Source organism: Mauremys reevesii, linkage group 15, assembly GCF_016161935.1.
Source record: "Mauremys reevesii isolate NIE-2019 linkage group 15, ASM1616193v1, whole genome shotgun sequence".
NCBI classification, from domain to species: Eukaryota; Metazoa; Chordata; order Testudines; family Geoemydidae; genus Mauremys; species Mauremys reevesii.
The window spans coordinates 32,332,000-32,347,070 of record NC_052637.1 but is presented as its reverse complement, the minus strand read 5'-3'; the positions used below and the strand labels follow the sequence as shown (position 1 = coordinate 32,347,070).

General features: G+C 52.5%; 2 protein-coding genes across 4 annotated transcripts in view; both read right to left on the bottom strand.

Moving 5' to 3' along the window:
- The window catches only part of LOC120383191 (voltage-dependent T-type calcium channel subunit alpha-1G-like), a 275,720-nt gene that overhangs the window by 252,482 nt on the left and 8,167 nt on the right, over positions 1 to 15,071 (bottom strand). The window lies entirely within an intron of this gene.
- On the bottom strand, positions 967 to 11,536 carry LOC120383192 (voltage-dependent T-type calcium channel subunit alpha-1G-like). Its single transcript, XM_039500958.1, has 2 exons — positions 10,914 to 11,536; positions 967 to 2,111 (listed from the first exon to the last, which is right to left on the bottom strand). The coding sequence occupies exons 1-2, from the start codon at positions 11,191 to 11,193 to the stop codon at positions 2,047 to 2,049; spliced, it is 345 nt and encodes a 114-aa protein (XP_039356892.1). The 5' UTR covers positions 11,194 to 11,536; the 3' UTR covers positions 967 to 2,046.

The window sequence follows — 15,071 nt, the reverse complement described above, 5'->3', positions numbered from 1 at the left end:
TAATGCTTTCTAACATTCCATTAGCTTTTTTGTACATTGAGCAGATGTTTTCAGAGAACTATCCCACCATGACTCCAAGATCTCTTTCTTGAGTGGTAACTGCTAATTTAGACCTCATCACTTTGTATGGTTAGTTGGGATTATTTCTTCCAGTGTGAACTACTGTGCACTTATCAATAGTGAATTTGATCTGCCATGTGTCACCCAATTTAGTGAGATCCTTTTGTAACTTTTTGCTGTCGGCTTTGGACTTAACTGTCCTGATTAATTTTGTATTGTCTGCAAATTTTGTCACCTCACTGTTCACCCTTTTTTCCAGATCTTCCATGGTGAAAACAGACAATTGATTCCTACCATTTGTTTCCTTTCTTTTGACCAGTTACTGATCCATGAGAGGTCCTTCCCCCTTATCCCGTGACTGCCTAGTTTGCTTAAGAGCCAGGCTTTGGCGAGAGAGCTGATCAAAGTCTTTCTGAAAGGCCAAGTGCCATATTGACTGGATCACCCTTATCCACGTGCTTGTTGACGCTCTCAAAGAATTCTGAAGTGTTCAAAAAGCCAGCATGGTGTGACCCTTAAAGATCCCCTGGCACCCCTCACAACAACAAGAGCAAACATTTTCACAGAGCAAATGGCTGGGCTGGTCATTCCTCAAAACATTTTCCCCAATGGAAAAGGGCTTTTTGACCCAAATGAAAATTTTCATAGGAAGTTCTCATTCTGGTAGAAAATTGTGAGGTTTTTTGGTAAAGAGACCGGAAACTGAAAAACAAATATTTTTAGGGAAAATTGGAAGGGTGGATGGGAAGGTTTTTTTGTTGTTCAAATCAAAAATATGTTTTAAAAAACAAAGGTTTTAAAAAATAGAAACATTTTCAGTTTTTCATCCTAAAACCAAAACATTTTTGTGGGGAAAAAACAAAACAAAAATAAATCTTTGAGATTTTCTGTGTACAATAACTGGCATTTTCCCAACCATTTCTAACAACCAAACCTGCCGAAGCACTGTTTAAATACAACAGAGACAGGTTTGGCCAATCAGCATAAAACATGGATTTGAAACCTGCTTAGAACAAATCAGCTCCATCTAAAAGAGCCATCCTGGGTCACAGGCATGTTTACATTCTGCAGCGGCTCGCTTGCTAAACATGGTGGCTTGTCCTGCGCAGAAAGGACTATGGGGTGTGACTTTCAGTGGCTTGGCCAAATTCCAACTTGGTTAATTACAATCTGCCTCTCTAAGATCCCCCTGAAGTGTCATTTGGAGACTATTCTTCATTCCCACTCCTAAGGAAACCACAAAAACCTTGTCTACAGCCTTGCTGCTACAGAGCAGCTGCTCCATTTCTATGGAGAATGAGGAGTGTGCGTGCGTAGTTATACGCACACCCTTTCTCTCCTATCACTGAAATGTGGCAGCTCTTCTGAATCCCTACCACACACATATAGAAGAACCCTTTTATAATCAAGCTCCTTTCCCTCCCCACTTCTCAAAAAACTTCATTCTTGCAGAGAGCCATTGTGGGGCCTTGAATCCTGGCTCCGGCCGTCTGGGTACTCAAACAATACAAATAATTCAATCAGAAATAAAAAGTGCAATTTGTACATTGCGACGCACTGTAACATTTCAGAACATTCAGCTTACTTCACTCCCAGCAGAATGTCAGCAATAGCATTCGCTCTGTCCACACGCCCCTGGAGCATGTGACTGTGTTTAACAGAAACACACACGCAATCTGCACAGTGCTAAGTGCTCTAGGAAGAACGTCTCTATGCGGATTACATGTATGGATGGGAGTGAGCACAAGGGCATCTAAGACTGAGCAGCTAAGGCCCTGTCTACATTAGAGATGTTGCACCAGTATAATAACTCCAGCGATGCCGAGGTACTGCACTGATTTAAAGCAGGGTCCATGCCAGTAAGTTACATCAGTGCAAATTCCTTCCGTGTCGACAGGACCAACAAGAGGCAGGACTAGGAGCAAGGGGTTCCGAGAATCAGGCGAGGGATCACACTCCAGGAATTCCTCTTACTCTTTTCCCAAATTAAAACCAGGTCTCTGGAGATTCTGTCTTACTTGCATCTTGTGGGAATCCTTGTTCCGGATTTCCTACAAGGAGGCAAGAAATCAAACCAGACTGTCACTGACTGAAGAACATGGTCCCTTTGCAGGATACTGCTACCTCCTTCAGTCTGGAGAAGCCATTAGCCTCCTCTGGGCTCTGCCCAGGACCCCCCAAACCAGCCTGCAGCTGCTAACTCTCCCATCGACATCTCAGACCATTAAGATGCCAGCCTGCAACAGGGGACAGGTGAGAGCAACGTAACCATTAACTGCATTTGAGTCAACTCTTTGTACATGCACTATTAAAAAAAAAAAGAAAAGAAAAGAAAAGAAAAAGAAAACTTCTGGAAGTCATTACAATTCCTTTGCTCCAGCCTCCCCTTTGGCAGACAATCCTCCCCCCTACCCCCGTTCGAAATGCCAGCCTGTGATTTTTAAATGAGAAAAAGCTGTACAGTACTCTAGCGCTTGGATAAACTCCTACACAAACTTCCAGATGTGACACAACTGCCTGGAAGAGGGAATACACAGAAGGATCTCCTTAAAAAATATGCACACACGCACAAAAGGCAAACAAACCATGCTCGCGGCTCAGCCATGTAGTGGTGTCTGCACGATACAGAGATGAGGAGATACGTGTCAAGGTGCAGTGCTCGTTAGATTAAGATTGCACCTCTGCTGGCATTGTTTGGGAGGCACTAATTAGAGCTCTGATGACCGCTGTGTAATACCACAGGAGGCAAATACCATTCCCCCCCTCACTCCTTCCCCACCTCGAGGGTTTTCAAACCCTAGGAGATGCCTCATGATTACTTGGCTGGTCCTCCCCTGGAGCAGCACTTTGAAAGAAGTTCCATCTTCTTTACTGGGGGGGGGGGGTTGTCCATCTTACCCTCCCACCCCCCACAATTCACGCAGACATACCCCACCCAGTGATCGGCATGGGGTCTTGTTCCAGGAGTCATGCTTGGGCAGACCTCTCCTGGCTCCAGAGTCTGACCTCATTTACGCCGACCTGGATCTAGAGAGACTTCACACACTTCAGTGGCGTTCCTCCAGATTTACCCCGGGGTAACCCAGGGCAGTCGTCTCTCATGGCCCTTTGCTGCACTTTAGCTACCCAGGGTGCCTTCCGACACCAGGGGGCGGGTGCCAGGGGACAGACCCCACCCTAGACAAGCTTCTATCTTTGTGAATGGTCCACCGGTCTGGAGGGGTGGGGGTGGAGGGGGAAGAGTGGGAATGAGCAGATTACCTCTCCTCACGCAGCACAGACAGGGAGCTGCCTGTTGGCTCTACTGCAGTTTCACTTTGAAATGGGCCCTACAGACGCCACTTCATGGCTATGAGGTGCAGAAGGGAGGAAGGTGGGGCACAGGCAAGGTTGGCTCTGCAGCATACTCCCTCCCCTCTCCGCCCCAGCACCAACCCCTTTGCTAGGAGGCCACAGAAGCCCCTCTCTTTCAATTCCACATGGCCGGGACTCTCTACCCAGCATGGTCCCCTGGGCAATGATACGCAAAACAGGACAATAGAGGTTAACTTTACTTAGTCCCCTGGATAAGGCATAGTAAGCAGCCCTGGCAGAGGCAACTGTGGCCTCTTAGGGGCTCGAGGTGGGATTTGGAGAGCAGAGGGAGTGCCTAGAACTCCCAGGCACGGTTCAGGGCCCCTTGTGCAAGGCACTACACGAACACAGAGCAAAGGTAGTTCTGGAGCCAAGAGCTTACATGACCCCCACCTCACCATCTCTAGTGTATTTATCCTCACAACCACTCGGCCAGGTAGGGCATGGCTTTTGTCGCCATTGCAGATGGGGAACTGAGGCACAGAGAGGCTAAGTGACTTGCCCAAGGGCACAAGCAAAATCGGTGGCAGAGATTTTGGGAACTGACACTACATCTCCCAAGCCCCAGACTAGTGTTTTAACCCCTGAACCGCCCCTCCTGCTCTCCTTCCAGTGGACCAAAGCAGTGTCAGGCATAGCTAGGAGAGGGCTAGAGGATGAAAGGAGGCACTAGGGTGGATAGGATTCTGGGCTGGGGTCAAGGAGGTGATTGTTCTACACCCCACCAGCCTACCCTTTGCACCATCACACAGGATACTTCAGCTGTAGGAAACTTTGGCCACTTTCCCCATCTGCAAGGCAGTTTAAGCGCTGAGCACACAGCAGGCTCAGCTCCTCATGGGAGTCCAGCCATGGCACAAGTAAAAGCTGGGTTTTGGCTCAATGCCATGACACTTTGGGGCCCAGACCTGCAGGAGGCTGGACACCTGCAGCTGCAAAGACTTGCAGTGAGAGCTGAGGGCCCTCGAGCACCTCACCAGGACAGAGCCTTTGAACGGCAACGTCGCCAATGGAAAGGGTTCAGAGCGGTGCGGAACTGCCAGAGGGGAGACACCCCGCCCCAGGCCAGATCAAACTCGCCTGATTGCATTAAAAAGCCAAGGCTGAAACAGCTTTGCCAAGGCTCGTGAACCTATTGGTGAAGCTGGGCTGGGTTACGGTTCCACTTGCAAGACTCTGCAGTGTTCCATCTGCTTTTAAAGCCCCAAACCCTGGCAGAACTCTGATTTTCCGTCTAGGTTCGAGGCGCTATAAATGGATCAGAAGCAAAAACAGCAAAGCCAAACACCACCCTTGAATCTTGGCGGGGCGGGAGGGGGATTTCAACACTTAGCTCTGGGTTCAGATTTAGCCAATGGCGCCCCCACCTTTATAGCAAGCAATTACCAGGAGAGAGGAGACTGCAATGACCAGGAGCCACCACAAGCAGGACTCAAACTTTTCCCTTCTGTGAAAGCTGATTCACAAGACGCACCACCACGGGAGGGGGGAGTGTTAACAAGTCTGTAGCCCAGAAGTGGCACCTTCTCCACCCTTAGGCAGTTAAGGAAATACACTTTCCTTGTCTTCTGACTTCTATGCACATGAGCTTCACTTTCCAGACCGATGCTATCTGGACAGGGTAAGGAGAGACTGAGAATTTGCCATAACAAGGGCCCACGGTCGCCTTCAGATAATCTCCGTATTATTTTCCGATGCAGAGCTCTTTCAGTACAAAGCAGTTTCCATCCTCCTCATTCGCTCCACGCCTGCTCTTCAGACACTCCACAGCACTTGGAAAACAGCCTCGTTCTCTGGCTCTGATCAGCAGAGCAGCCTTGTTTAGCCCCTGTGACTGGCTGTCGTCCTTCCAAGCCTGCATGGTAGATTCAATTTCACTTAAAAATAAAAGTTAAGTAACTGGGCTTTTCTCCCTTTTTTGTGTGTGACAGATACACATCTCTGTGGTGAACTCTCTGTTACAGAAGGCCCCTTAATGCAACACACAAGCCTTCGTTTCTGTACTGGAGGCTTTTCTTAACTTTTTTAATGTCACCTGTAGGTCAAAAGTTCCAGCACAGTACTTTGATTGTGAGCCTGTCTGAAACACAAACATTGGCCTGCTCCTGCCTTTAAACAGACATTCCTCACCCAGAACAGAGTCGATCCTTTTATCACAGTGACAAGGTCAGGCCTCAGTGGCACCTTCTCATATACAGACAATCAAACAGATGCCTCCAGTATGTCACTCATGCTCCAAAGCTCGGGAAGTGCCTGTGCAGCTTACCCTCCACCCCAATGCCACACACCGCTGATTTCGCCTCTGCATGCTGCAGGGGCCCTGCATCACCCCCAACATCCCCTCCCATGTCACACACAGTCCCCTTGCCAGAACTTGACACAGCAAAGACACACTCATGGAATCCCAGAACACCAGTGAAAAGCGCCTCTCTGCCTCCGACCTCACGTGGACGCACGGATCTCAGTAACGGGAGCTGCACTCATCTTTGATGCAGGCTCCGTCGGGGACCACAATTTAGCAGCAGGTTCTGCTGTACAGAAGACATGCCAGATTCTGTCACCATTGAGTAATGCCTGACTCCTATTGAAATCCATGCTGGTCCTTGCAGGGTCAGCTGCTACACAGCACAAGGAAGGCGGGCAGAATTTGGCCCTCTGAATTTAGATATTTGAAAGTACAAAGAGGTAGGGAACTTAAATAGATTTGGAATCAAGACACCAGATCCAAACATCCCCCAGCTTTGGGTTGTCTGAGATCTGGATCAGCCCAGATCTTTCAAAATTTGAGAGCGAGAGAGGAAGAAGTTTCCTCCCCCAACCCAGCTATAACAGTTGTGCTCTCAGAAAGCACATATAAGCCCTTATGGCCCAGGAGGTGAACGCTTCAGATTGAAACACTACAGAGAGCCCTGAGGAATCATTCTGCCCTGGAACTTTGCATGAGTGCATGATTAGTGCTGAATACTCAGCTGATCTACTATTTCCCTGCTCCTTCGCCCGCCCCAAATCCCCCTTATCACCTCTAATATCAAGGTCATGTAAACAGCTTGGAGAGACAGACCAACATCTTTTGGATTAGTGGTACTTCAGCCCTGTGTGCAATTGCAGGCCACTCCAGCAAAGGAAGCTTTGTTAATTCAACCTCTCTCCCTAGGGAAGAGAGGAGAAGTCAAGGGCACAGGACCAGAACTCACAGTACACAGCGATACCCCCAGTAAATGGCAACGTTTATCAGCTATATTAGTGCACCACAAACCCCATGTTGAAATACAGGCCCTGCCAAGTCAGGACTTTGTACGTTTCCACAACCTGTCCTCATCTGACAAGTACCAGGACTGAATTAATTGAATTAATAAAAAGGGCACTTGGGAATTGAAGAAATAGGAAGGGAGCAGACACAATTAAACAAGAGTCCGGCCTTTTGAACTTGCAAATTCAGCGACTGCCAAAAGGTAAAACAAAGAAAAAATACTAGACACGACAATGAAAGCTCAGCCCTCCCCTGTCAAAATCACTGTAGATCGGAGAGGATTTTGCCAGCCATGTGACCCAAACTACTGTCGCTCTATCAAGAACAGCTGGTGGCAACAAAGAATTTGGCCAGATGTGATCTGATCTGGTTTTCTGATGATATGTTTTTACCATGAGGCCTCGGTTCTTAAAGATTACAATGTGATAAGTCACTTTTCTGAACAACTGAGCTAAAGGAGTAGAAAAAATGTCAACAGGCAGACAGCTAAACTCCCAACACTCCAGCAGCAACCAACCAACAATAAAAGCGGAATAGAAGCAAGCTTGTTTACTAACATTAAAATGTATTGATCCTCAGCAAGTGATCAAACTCAGCCAGTACTCCATGGAGAAGAAAATATCCCTCTCACTCACTGTTTAGCAGGTTGAGTCACATGTTCAACTCCCTGGTTTCTGGGTCAGCAACATTGAAAACATATTTAGAAAAGAAAAAAAAAGATCAGGGGGGCACAGCACTGCTACCCACTGAGGGCCTATGGCTCCAAGCCCTCTGTTTTTTTCTGTCAGTAATGAATAGAGACCAGGTAACCACCAGTGGAAATTCCAGATTCCCAGGCTGTGATTAGTGGATGAGCTCCCTTTGAACTGGTGCCTGCAGGTGCTTGGTGGAAGATTTATTTTTTTAAAACAACACTGATTTCCCAAGGACAAAAGTTAACCTGTTTGCCCTGGCAGACTTGTTTACTGAGATGCTTTTCAAGTTGAAATAGGCACCTTGTATGAGCAAGACAGGTGGGGGGGGGGGGGAAGGAATCCACTGAAAACACCTGCACATTTTTGAGTTGCCACCTGTCTCAAAAGGATCATTAAAAGAGGCTAGAAAACATCGAGAGATCAGCACTTGTAAATAATAATAGTCATAATGGTAGATAATAAGCCCATTCTGTTTGGCAGGCTGACATTAGCAAATATTTCCTTCCCAAAGAGAATGCTTTAGCAAGTTTCAAGATTTCCTCAGTTGCTTCAATAAGTGCAGCATTGAACTGTTCAGCTAGCGTGAATGAGATTTAGGGAAACCACTGGAAAGTATTCATGTGATTGGGAACTGAAACCTCTATTCTGAGAATGAGACAGACTGTTTCTCAGAGAAATTATCCTCATCACAAAAGTAAAACAGCATCTAGAAGAACAGCGCCACTTTTCTCTGACACACCAGACTTAACCCTGATTTAACCCCTCGCTCATTAGCCCGAAACTGGGGAGGGCTAAGGGGAACTAGACAACAGATGTTAATCACCTAGTCCCACCCCCTACACTACAGACTCAGGTATTCAGCCATGTGTGTAATTGACTAGCTCGCTCCCTGAAAGATCTGAATGGATTTAATAACTTCCTCCTATTTACTCAGGAAGATGCTGTCTTTTGTGTACACGACCCTGCTGGCAGTCACTCAGCTCTGATTAAATTGGCTTCGTGTTTTTATTATTTATTTTAAAATGCATGTAACGAGTTTGGAAGCGGTAAAGCGTCTGTAACGCGACAAAGCAAATGTTGAGCGCAGCTCTGACCCCAGGGAGGGGTTTAAAGGAGGGGCTGAGAAAGCCCCCTTGCTAACAGTGCTATTTCCCCGTCTCTTAGAGGATCACACTTGCCCAAAGCAACACAGCTCTCCCGCAGTCCTGGACCAGGAAGAGGGAGTCAAGCAAGCAGGTGACTGATATGAATCATGGCTCACTCTGGTGACCTCTCATTTCTTCCATTAGACCCTGAATAGGCTCTGATTTTAGCGGAGTGCTGCAATCTAGGACTCCCCAGGGCCCAGCTCTGTGTTCTTCCTAAACCCCGCACCCAACCGACTCCTTAATGGTCTTTTACACCCAGCACAAGAGACAAGGAAGCAGCTTTTGGAAGAAACGGGCCCTTCCCCAGATCCCCTTAAAGTCGATGGGGGGAATCTCCCATTGGCTTCAATGGGCTTTGGATCAGGTCCTTGGAGCGCCCATTCTTCGTTTCCAGTAGGGACTGAACGGGGGAGGGGGGAATCATCACGTAGCCCTTCAATAAATGACCAGAGACCTGTGGGGAAAACTTGTAAATCCCGTGGAAGGCTCCTGGAGCATCTCCGTAAAGCGGCAGCCCCTACATTAAAGGCGAGGTCCTGTAATTACACTACAGCTAACGCACCTGGAGAAGAGCCTTGATTGATTTCGAAGGCTGGGTCCCTCACGGAGTATTCAGCACAACCATCAGCTCCGGCTGGCTGGAGGCTGCAGAAAGCACCAGCACTCAGGATTGCATGAAAAAAACAAGTTTTTGGGTTTTTTTCCCCACCACCCGGCTTGCACAAGTTAAATTATTTAAGGACACCAGAGCCAGGCTCAAAATCTACAGTAAGGAACCCTCCCCTCCATGGTCCTTTCCTGTCCCTAGTTAACATGCCTGAGCCATGCCAGAGCTAACATTTCACCCTTTAAAGGCTGGCCGTTGATTTTTTTTTGAGGTAACTATGGCATAGAAAACGGGACGAGTGAGAAATGAGCTGCCACGAGCACAGATTTGCAAGAGAGCGGCTCCGTCTGTGGTTCTTTTTGTCATGCTAATGTTGTAATTATACATGTAAAGCGTAAAACGCTCTCCCATCCCTGTAGTGGATGGAGCGGTCTCCTGTCTAATCCGCACACAGGAGCGCTTTAATAAACACCCCTGAGCGCTCCCTTTCCTTTGTTCTTTGCCTGGTCCTTGTGTGAGAGAGACAATGATTTTATCTACTTATCCCCCCGCCCAGTTTAATTGGGGGTGAAGGCGTCTGAAATCTGGCCATGTTTGTATAATAGGTGTGGGGTTAGGGTCCATTGTGGTGTCTAAGCAGCTGCCGGGCTGGGAAGGATGGGGGGCGGGGAGGGAAACCCCTGGCTGGGTTAACAGTAAATGTACGCACGCAAACCCCTCTTGGGGGCGATCTCTCAGTGGCTTTAGACTATGGGCCTAGCAAAGGAAATGTTAGCCAGGGACCCAGATCCAACGCTCATTGAACCCCGTGTGAGTCTTTCCATTGACTACAATGGGTCACGCGCCTAGAAGGGATGGGAAAATGAGGCTAAAGGATAGATCTCTTCCCCCCCCCCCAACTTCTCTAGATAAGGGAGCTGGCATCATCAGGGCCTCCCAAGAGGAACTTGCACCAACCCCTAGGGTGGAGGGGTCTTTTGTGTCAGCGCAGTCCAGCATTCTCCATGTCCAATTTCATTCCCTTTCACCTCCTCAACGAAAAGACTGGAGGGGGAGCGGGCTGAGTGCAACTCCATCTCCCAGACAGACCCGCTGTCCCTCTCCAGAGCGTTACATCTTGTTTCCATTCTCTCTAGTACTTTTCTGGAATCCCATGTTATGACTTCAAGCCCGGAGAAATCCCTGCCTACTAAGGGAGGAAACATTGAGAAACCCCTTCGATAGATTCTGGAAAAACTTCCAAGAAATGAATTGGAGACAGACAAATGAAACCGAGGGAGCTGAGCTGCAGGCACACACACACGTCCACCCCTCCAGCCCCCTCCTCCACGGGAGGAAAAGCTGCAAACTTTGGGAAGGAACGCAGGGAGCGTCCTCGGAGCTGGATCCCTTAGCGGAGCAACTAGCAACTCTAATGACTGTTTCCGTCAATAGTCGTGTCTTTGTTTTATCAATATTTGCATCGCATCTCTGCTTTCTCCCCCTCCGAGTTCCTCCTCCCCGCAACCTGAAAGCGGAGTCTCCGGGTAATTTTACAATATTCACCAAGTCCAGGCTCTTTTTCCAACTCTCCCTCTCCTCCCCCCACCCCTTACACACACACACCCCAAGCCCTTTCAGCATCTGGAGAGCTTCCAGATGTGCAACTGCTGGCGTCCCAGGGTGCTCCAGGAACCTATAAGCCTTGGCCCTGCAACGGAGATAACTTCTTGGGATGGTGGCAAAGAGGTCCAGGGAGCTCTCGAATCTGGAAGCCCCGTGGAAGGGAGGCAGGGTGGGAGAGGGGTGCCCAGGCTTACCTTGGCAGTGCCACCTGCCAGCTTGCAAAGGATATGGGTTGCACACCACCCGGAGGCACCAGCTCCTCGGTCTGCTCTCCTGGTTCAGATAAAAGAAGACGACCGGGGCCAGAGCCGGGTAGGGGAGCCCCTCCACCTCCGAGTCCCCACTTCCTGCGTCCTTGTCCCCTGCACCCGAGCGACCTCCATTCCCGGACAGGTCATTAAGGCGGATGAAAGTCTTGGATTTGCCCGGCTCTGGGTCCTGCTCCTCGGCTGCTCTCGGTCCATCTTCGTCCATCCTCCGGCCAGCAGACCCGGGTCCGAACCGGGAGGAGGAAAAATGCGCCCGGGGAGGGAGGGGGTTATTAGAGGGTCAGGGAGCTACGGGGAGCAGCCATGCCGGGTGGGACGAGGGGACTGCGGGAGGGTTCGGGATAAGGTTCTGGCTCGGGGAAGCTTCAGACCCAGGGCTGCATCCTCTTTCCCCAGGTGGGCGCCTGGATGAGCGCAGGTCCCCCCTTTGCAGGCATTTGGAGCCGGATCGAAGCCGAGCCGGGACCTGGCTGGCCCGGTTCTGCTTCCCCCTCCTCCGGTCCCTGTAGCTCCTCCTCACTTTGCTCTCCTCTGCCTGCCTCCGGGATCCCGCTCCAGCCCGGGAGGAGGTACCGTCTCAGCCCCTGCAACGGGGATGGAATCCTTCCCCCCGGCTCCCCTCCCAACTCCAGCGCGCACCAGCCGCGCAGGGGCTGCTCCCAGGCCAGCCTGGGCTGCGTTTAGCGGGTCCGCATCTGTCCCTCCCGGCTGCACATCTGGCCGTGCCAATGGCAGGGCAGGTCCTGGAGGGCGAGAGTCGGGGGACCCCCCGGGGCTAGGAGGGGGGTTGGGGTCCACGAGCCTCCCCTGGGGGCTGGGCTCCTCCTGCCCTGCAAGGGTTATCTGGGGGGAGGGGGCGCGGGGGGGAAGCGGCGGAGGGAGCCCGCGGAGGATGCTCCTCCTTAGCGCCGCGTCTCGGACGGCAGAGCGAGCGAGAAGCTGAGCGCTCCGCGCGCCTCACAGCTGGATCCCTCACTCCAACTTCCAGCCCGGGTACCGCCTCGCCAGAGCCACCGTGGCAGCCAATCTGGGCTCGCCTCTGGCCCCTCGGACCTTTCCCATTGGCTCCGGGAGGTGGCAATTAAGGGACACAGCAAGGGGTGGGGGCACAGCTGGAATCTGAGACAGTTACTAGAGCGCTGGGGACCCCTCCCACCCCAGCCCCGGCGCAGGGGCAGCCAATGGGGCTGGAGGACGGGGCGAACCCCCTTCGGATTGGCTGCCTGCCTCTGGGACTCCGAGCCGAAATTGCACGGGGAGAGCGCGAGCTCCGGCGAGTTAGCGGGGACAGGGGCGGCACTTGAATCCCCGCGCCGGCCTGGGCGGGGGGTGTGAGCGAGCCCGTCGCGCGTGGGAGCCTCCCCGGGACTGGCAGCGAGCAGACGGGCCGCCGAGGCGCACGCACGGCCGGCGGCGCGCAGCTCCCAGAGCCCCTCGGGGCGGGAGGGCCGCTGGACTGTGGCCGCGCTGGGGGGAAGGCGAGGTTGGGTAGTGCCCCAGCTGCAAGCCGGAGGTGGGGCCCCGTGCAGGGGAGCGGGCCGGAGGGCAGCGCACCCAGCAGGGGGCTTGGGCGGATCTGTGTGGCTGGGGGGCAGCCCGGAGCCGGCTGAGACGCGCTGGCCGGGAAAGGAGGGCAGAGGTGAAGGGAGCGGAGGGCCTGAGCTGGCCCGGGGCCGGTTTGTCAAAGACTTCAGCGCTGGCTGGGTGGGGCTGGGCAGCACCTGCCTAGAGCAGGAGGAGCCGGCTGGGCTGGGGCCAGGCAGCGCTCGCTCTCCCGGCGCTGCGCACAAGGGGGAGCCGAGGGTGCAGTCGCCTTTAGCGAGCCCGCCTGGTCCCCGGGCTCTCTAGAGTTCGCCATGCAGCTTTGGGGTCTTCGCAGGTGCCCCGGAAGCTCTGGCGAGTTTTACCAGAGACACCCACCAGCACCCTGCGCCCGCAGGAGCCAGGTCTGGGCGGAGATCCCGAGCTGGCTCCGCTCGGACTGTAGCATCCGCCTTGCGCTAGGGTCGGCTCTGTTTCCCCTCTGTAGGCCCGCACCGTCTCCTATTCCCCCCAAGGGCGGAAGAGACATTGTTTTGGCTGGAGCGAGCCAGGGGGCTGCCCCATCGCACCCTGGGGTGCCCGCTTCGGCGCCCTGCCCGGGGCGCTCCCCCCTGCATGCTCCCGGCACCCTCCCGAGCCCGCTCCTGCAAACACGTCCTGCCACCACCCGAGGCGGTACTAGATTCCCTTCCCTGCAGTGACTCCTGGGGCAGGCTCAGGGCAGCCCGGGGCAGGAGCTGACAACACCGAATAGACTCCGGGAAGCGAGGTGTCAAGGGGAGATTTCCAGGGTTCCAGGCCCCCAGGTGGTGTAAGGGAAGGGGGAGCCCTGTGTCCTCAGCAGACGGTGCAGCTGGGCCTGGAAGAGAGGAGGGGGGTGGGGGCTGTATCAGAGGTGAAGCGGGACTATGGCCTGAGCCCAGAGAGTGGCGTGGAGGAGCGTCTGCAAGGGAGCGAGGTCGGGCTCTAGGGGAGCCCATCCTTTGGGGAAACCAGGGCAGAGCTCGTGTCACTCCCCGGGCTTGGGTAAGCCCTGGCTGGTGCGGTGAGAGCTCCCCCTGCTGGCTCGCTGGGCTTTCACCACTCAGGAGGGTTCTACAGAGAAGCCATGGGGGGTAGGGGGTGAGAGGAGGAAATGCCACTTGGAGAGACAGCTGGGCTGAGGAAAGCAGGACAAGCACAAGCCTGAGCAAAGCAGGCTCCATAGTCCATGGCAGGTAACTGGTAGGGGAGGCGGCTGGAATCGTTCTGATGTCTGGATGCACAGGCAAGAGGCAGAGCCAAGAAAGTAGGGGATTAGCTCTGTCTGCCCCAGAAGGGATGGAACAGCCAGGGTTGAAGTGAGACAGAGCGGGGATGCAATGCTGAGGGCCATGTGATGTTGGGAGGAGAGCAGCCAGGGAGGGCTGCAGTGATGGGAGTCTGCCAAGGGACAGGTCATGGATGGGTCTGGGAACTGGACTGTTATGGCTTGAGAGGTAACAGGAGTACCTGGGCAGGGCTGTACAGGAAGGGGGAGCAGCTCGGGATACTATTACTGATTTGCACGCCAGTAGTGCTTTGAGGCCTTAGCCAAGATGGGGACCCCTGCGGTACAGTCACAGAGCAAGAGCCAGTACCTGCCCCAAGGAGCTTACAGTCAAAGCACACCAGACAAAAGGGAGGAGACCAATAACTTGCCCAATGTTACACAGCAGGTCTGTGATAGAAAACCTGAGTTCTGGTCCCTGCTCTATTTCCTACCCGAGTGCCCTAGCCACTGGGCCATCTCACCTCTCCCATAGGGGTGCTGAAAGAAAACAGAAGTAATGGAAGCTTCTAACTCCCCAGACAGGTCTGTGTCACGGGGTGGCTGCCATGCACACTATGGCAAAGAGAAGTAGGACAAGCCATAACATATTGCACCCCGAAGTGGTGATGCCTTCAAACACTCCCCTTTAAACACAGCTACCCGAGTGTACCTGTAAAGCTGCAGACCTGGTTGGGTGAGGGTCTCCTTTTAAAATTTGCTCCTGGGGCCTTTTAATTGTTGCATTCCCCTCCCTCCCATCCCTTCATCCAGTCTAGTCCCCCTGGGTTTTTTTAAAACTCCCAGAGTCCTTTCCCCCTCTTCATGTCACATTATCCTCAGCTTCATCATTGGAAGGGCTGGTTGCAGCTCCTTATGGAGCCTGCCAGCACCATGCCTTCAGCAAGCCAGAAGCCACCACTAGTGAGCAACAGGCAGAAGTTCTCCCTGACCCAGCACCTCCCTTTGTGCTCTGAATCTTGCTGACCCGGAAGCAAGCTTGATCTTGGATTCAGAGCCTGTGCTGTTGTGCCTGGGAGAGAATATTACATTTATTGGCAAAACTCCAAGGCAAACTAGGCTCTGTTCCAGAATTCGCAGAGGGAAAGTGTCCAAAGAGGCAGAGGAAAGTTAAGTCAGACTCAGGGCCATGCTCTTCCCTCAGGTGCACCCCCAAAGCTACAGCTCCATGGACATCAGCCAAATTGCCCCAAGGAAACTCATGGAGTTGGGCAGCTGTAAGGGAGGGCAGG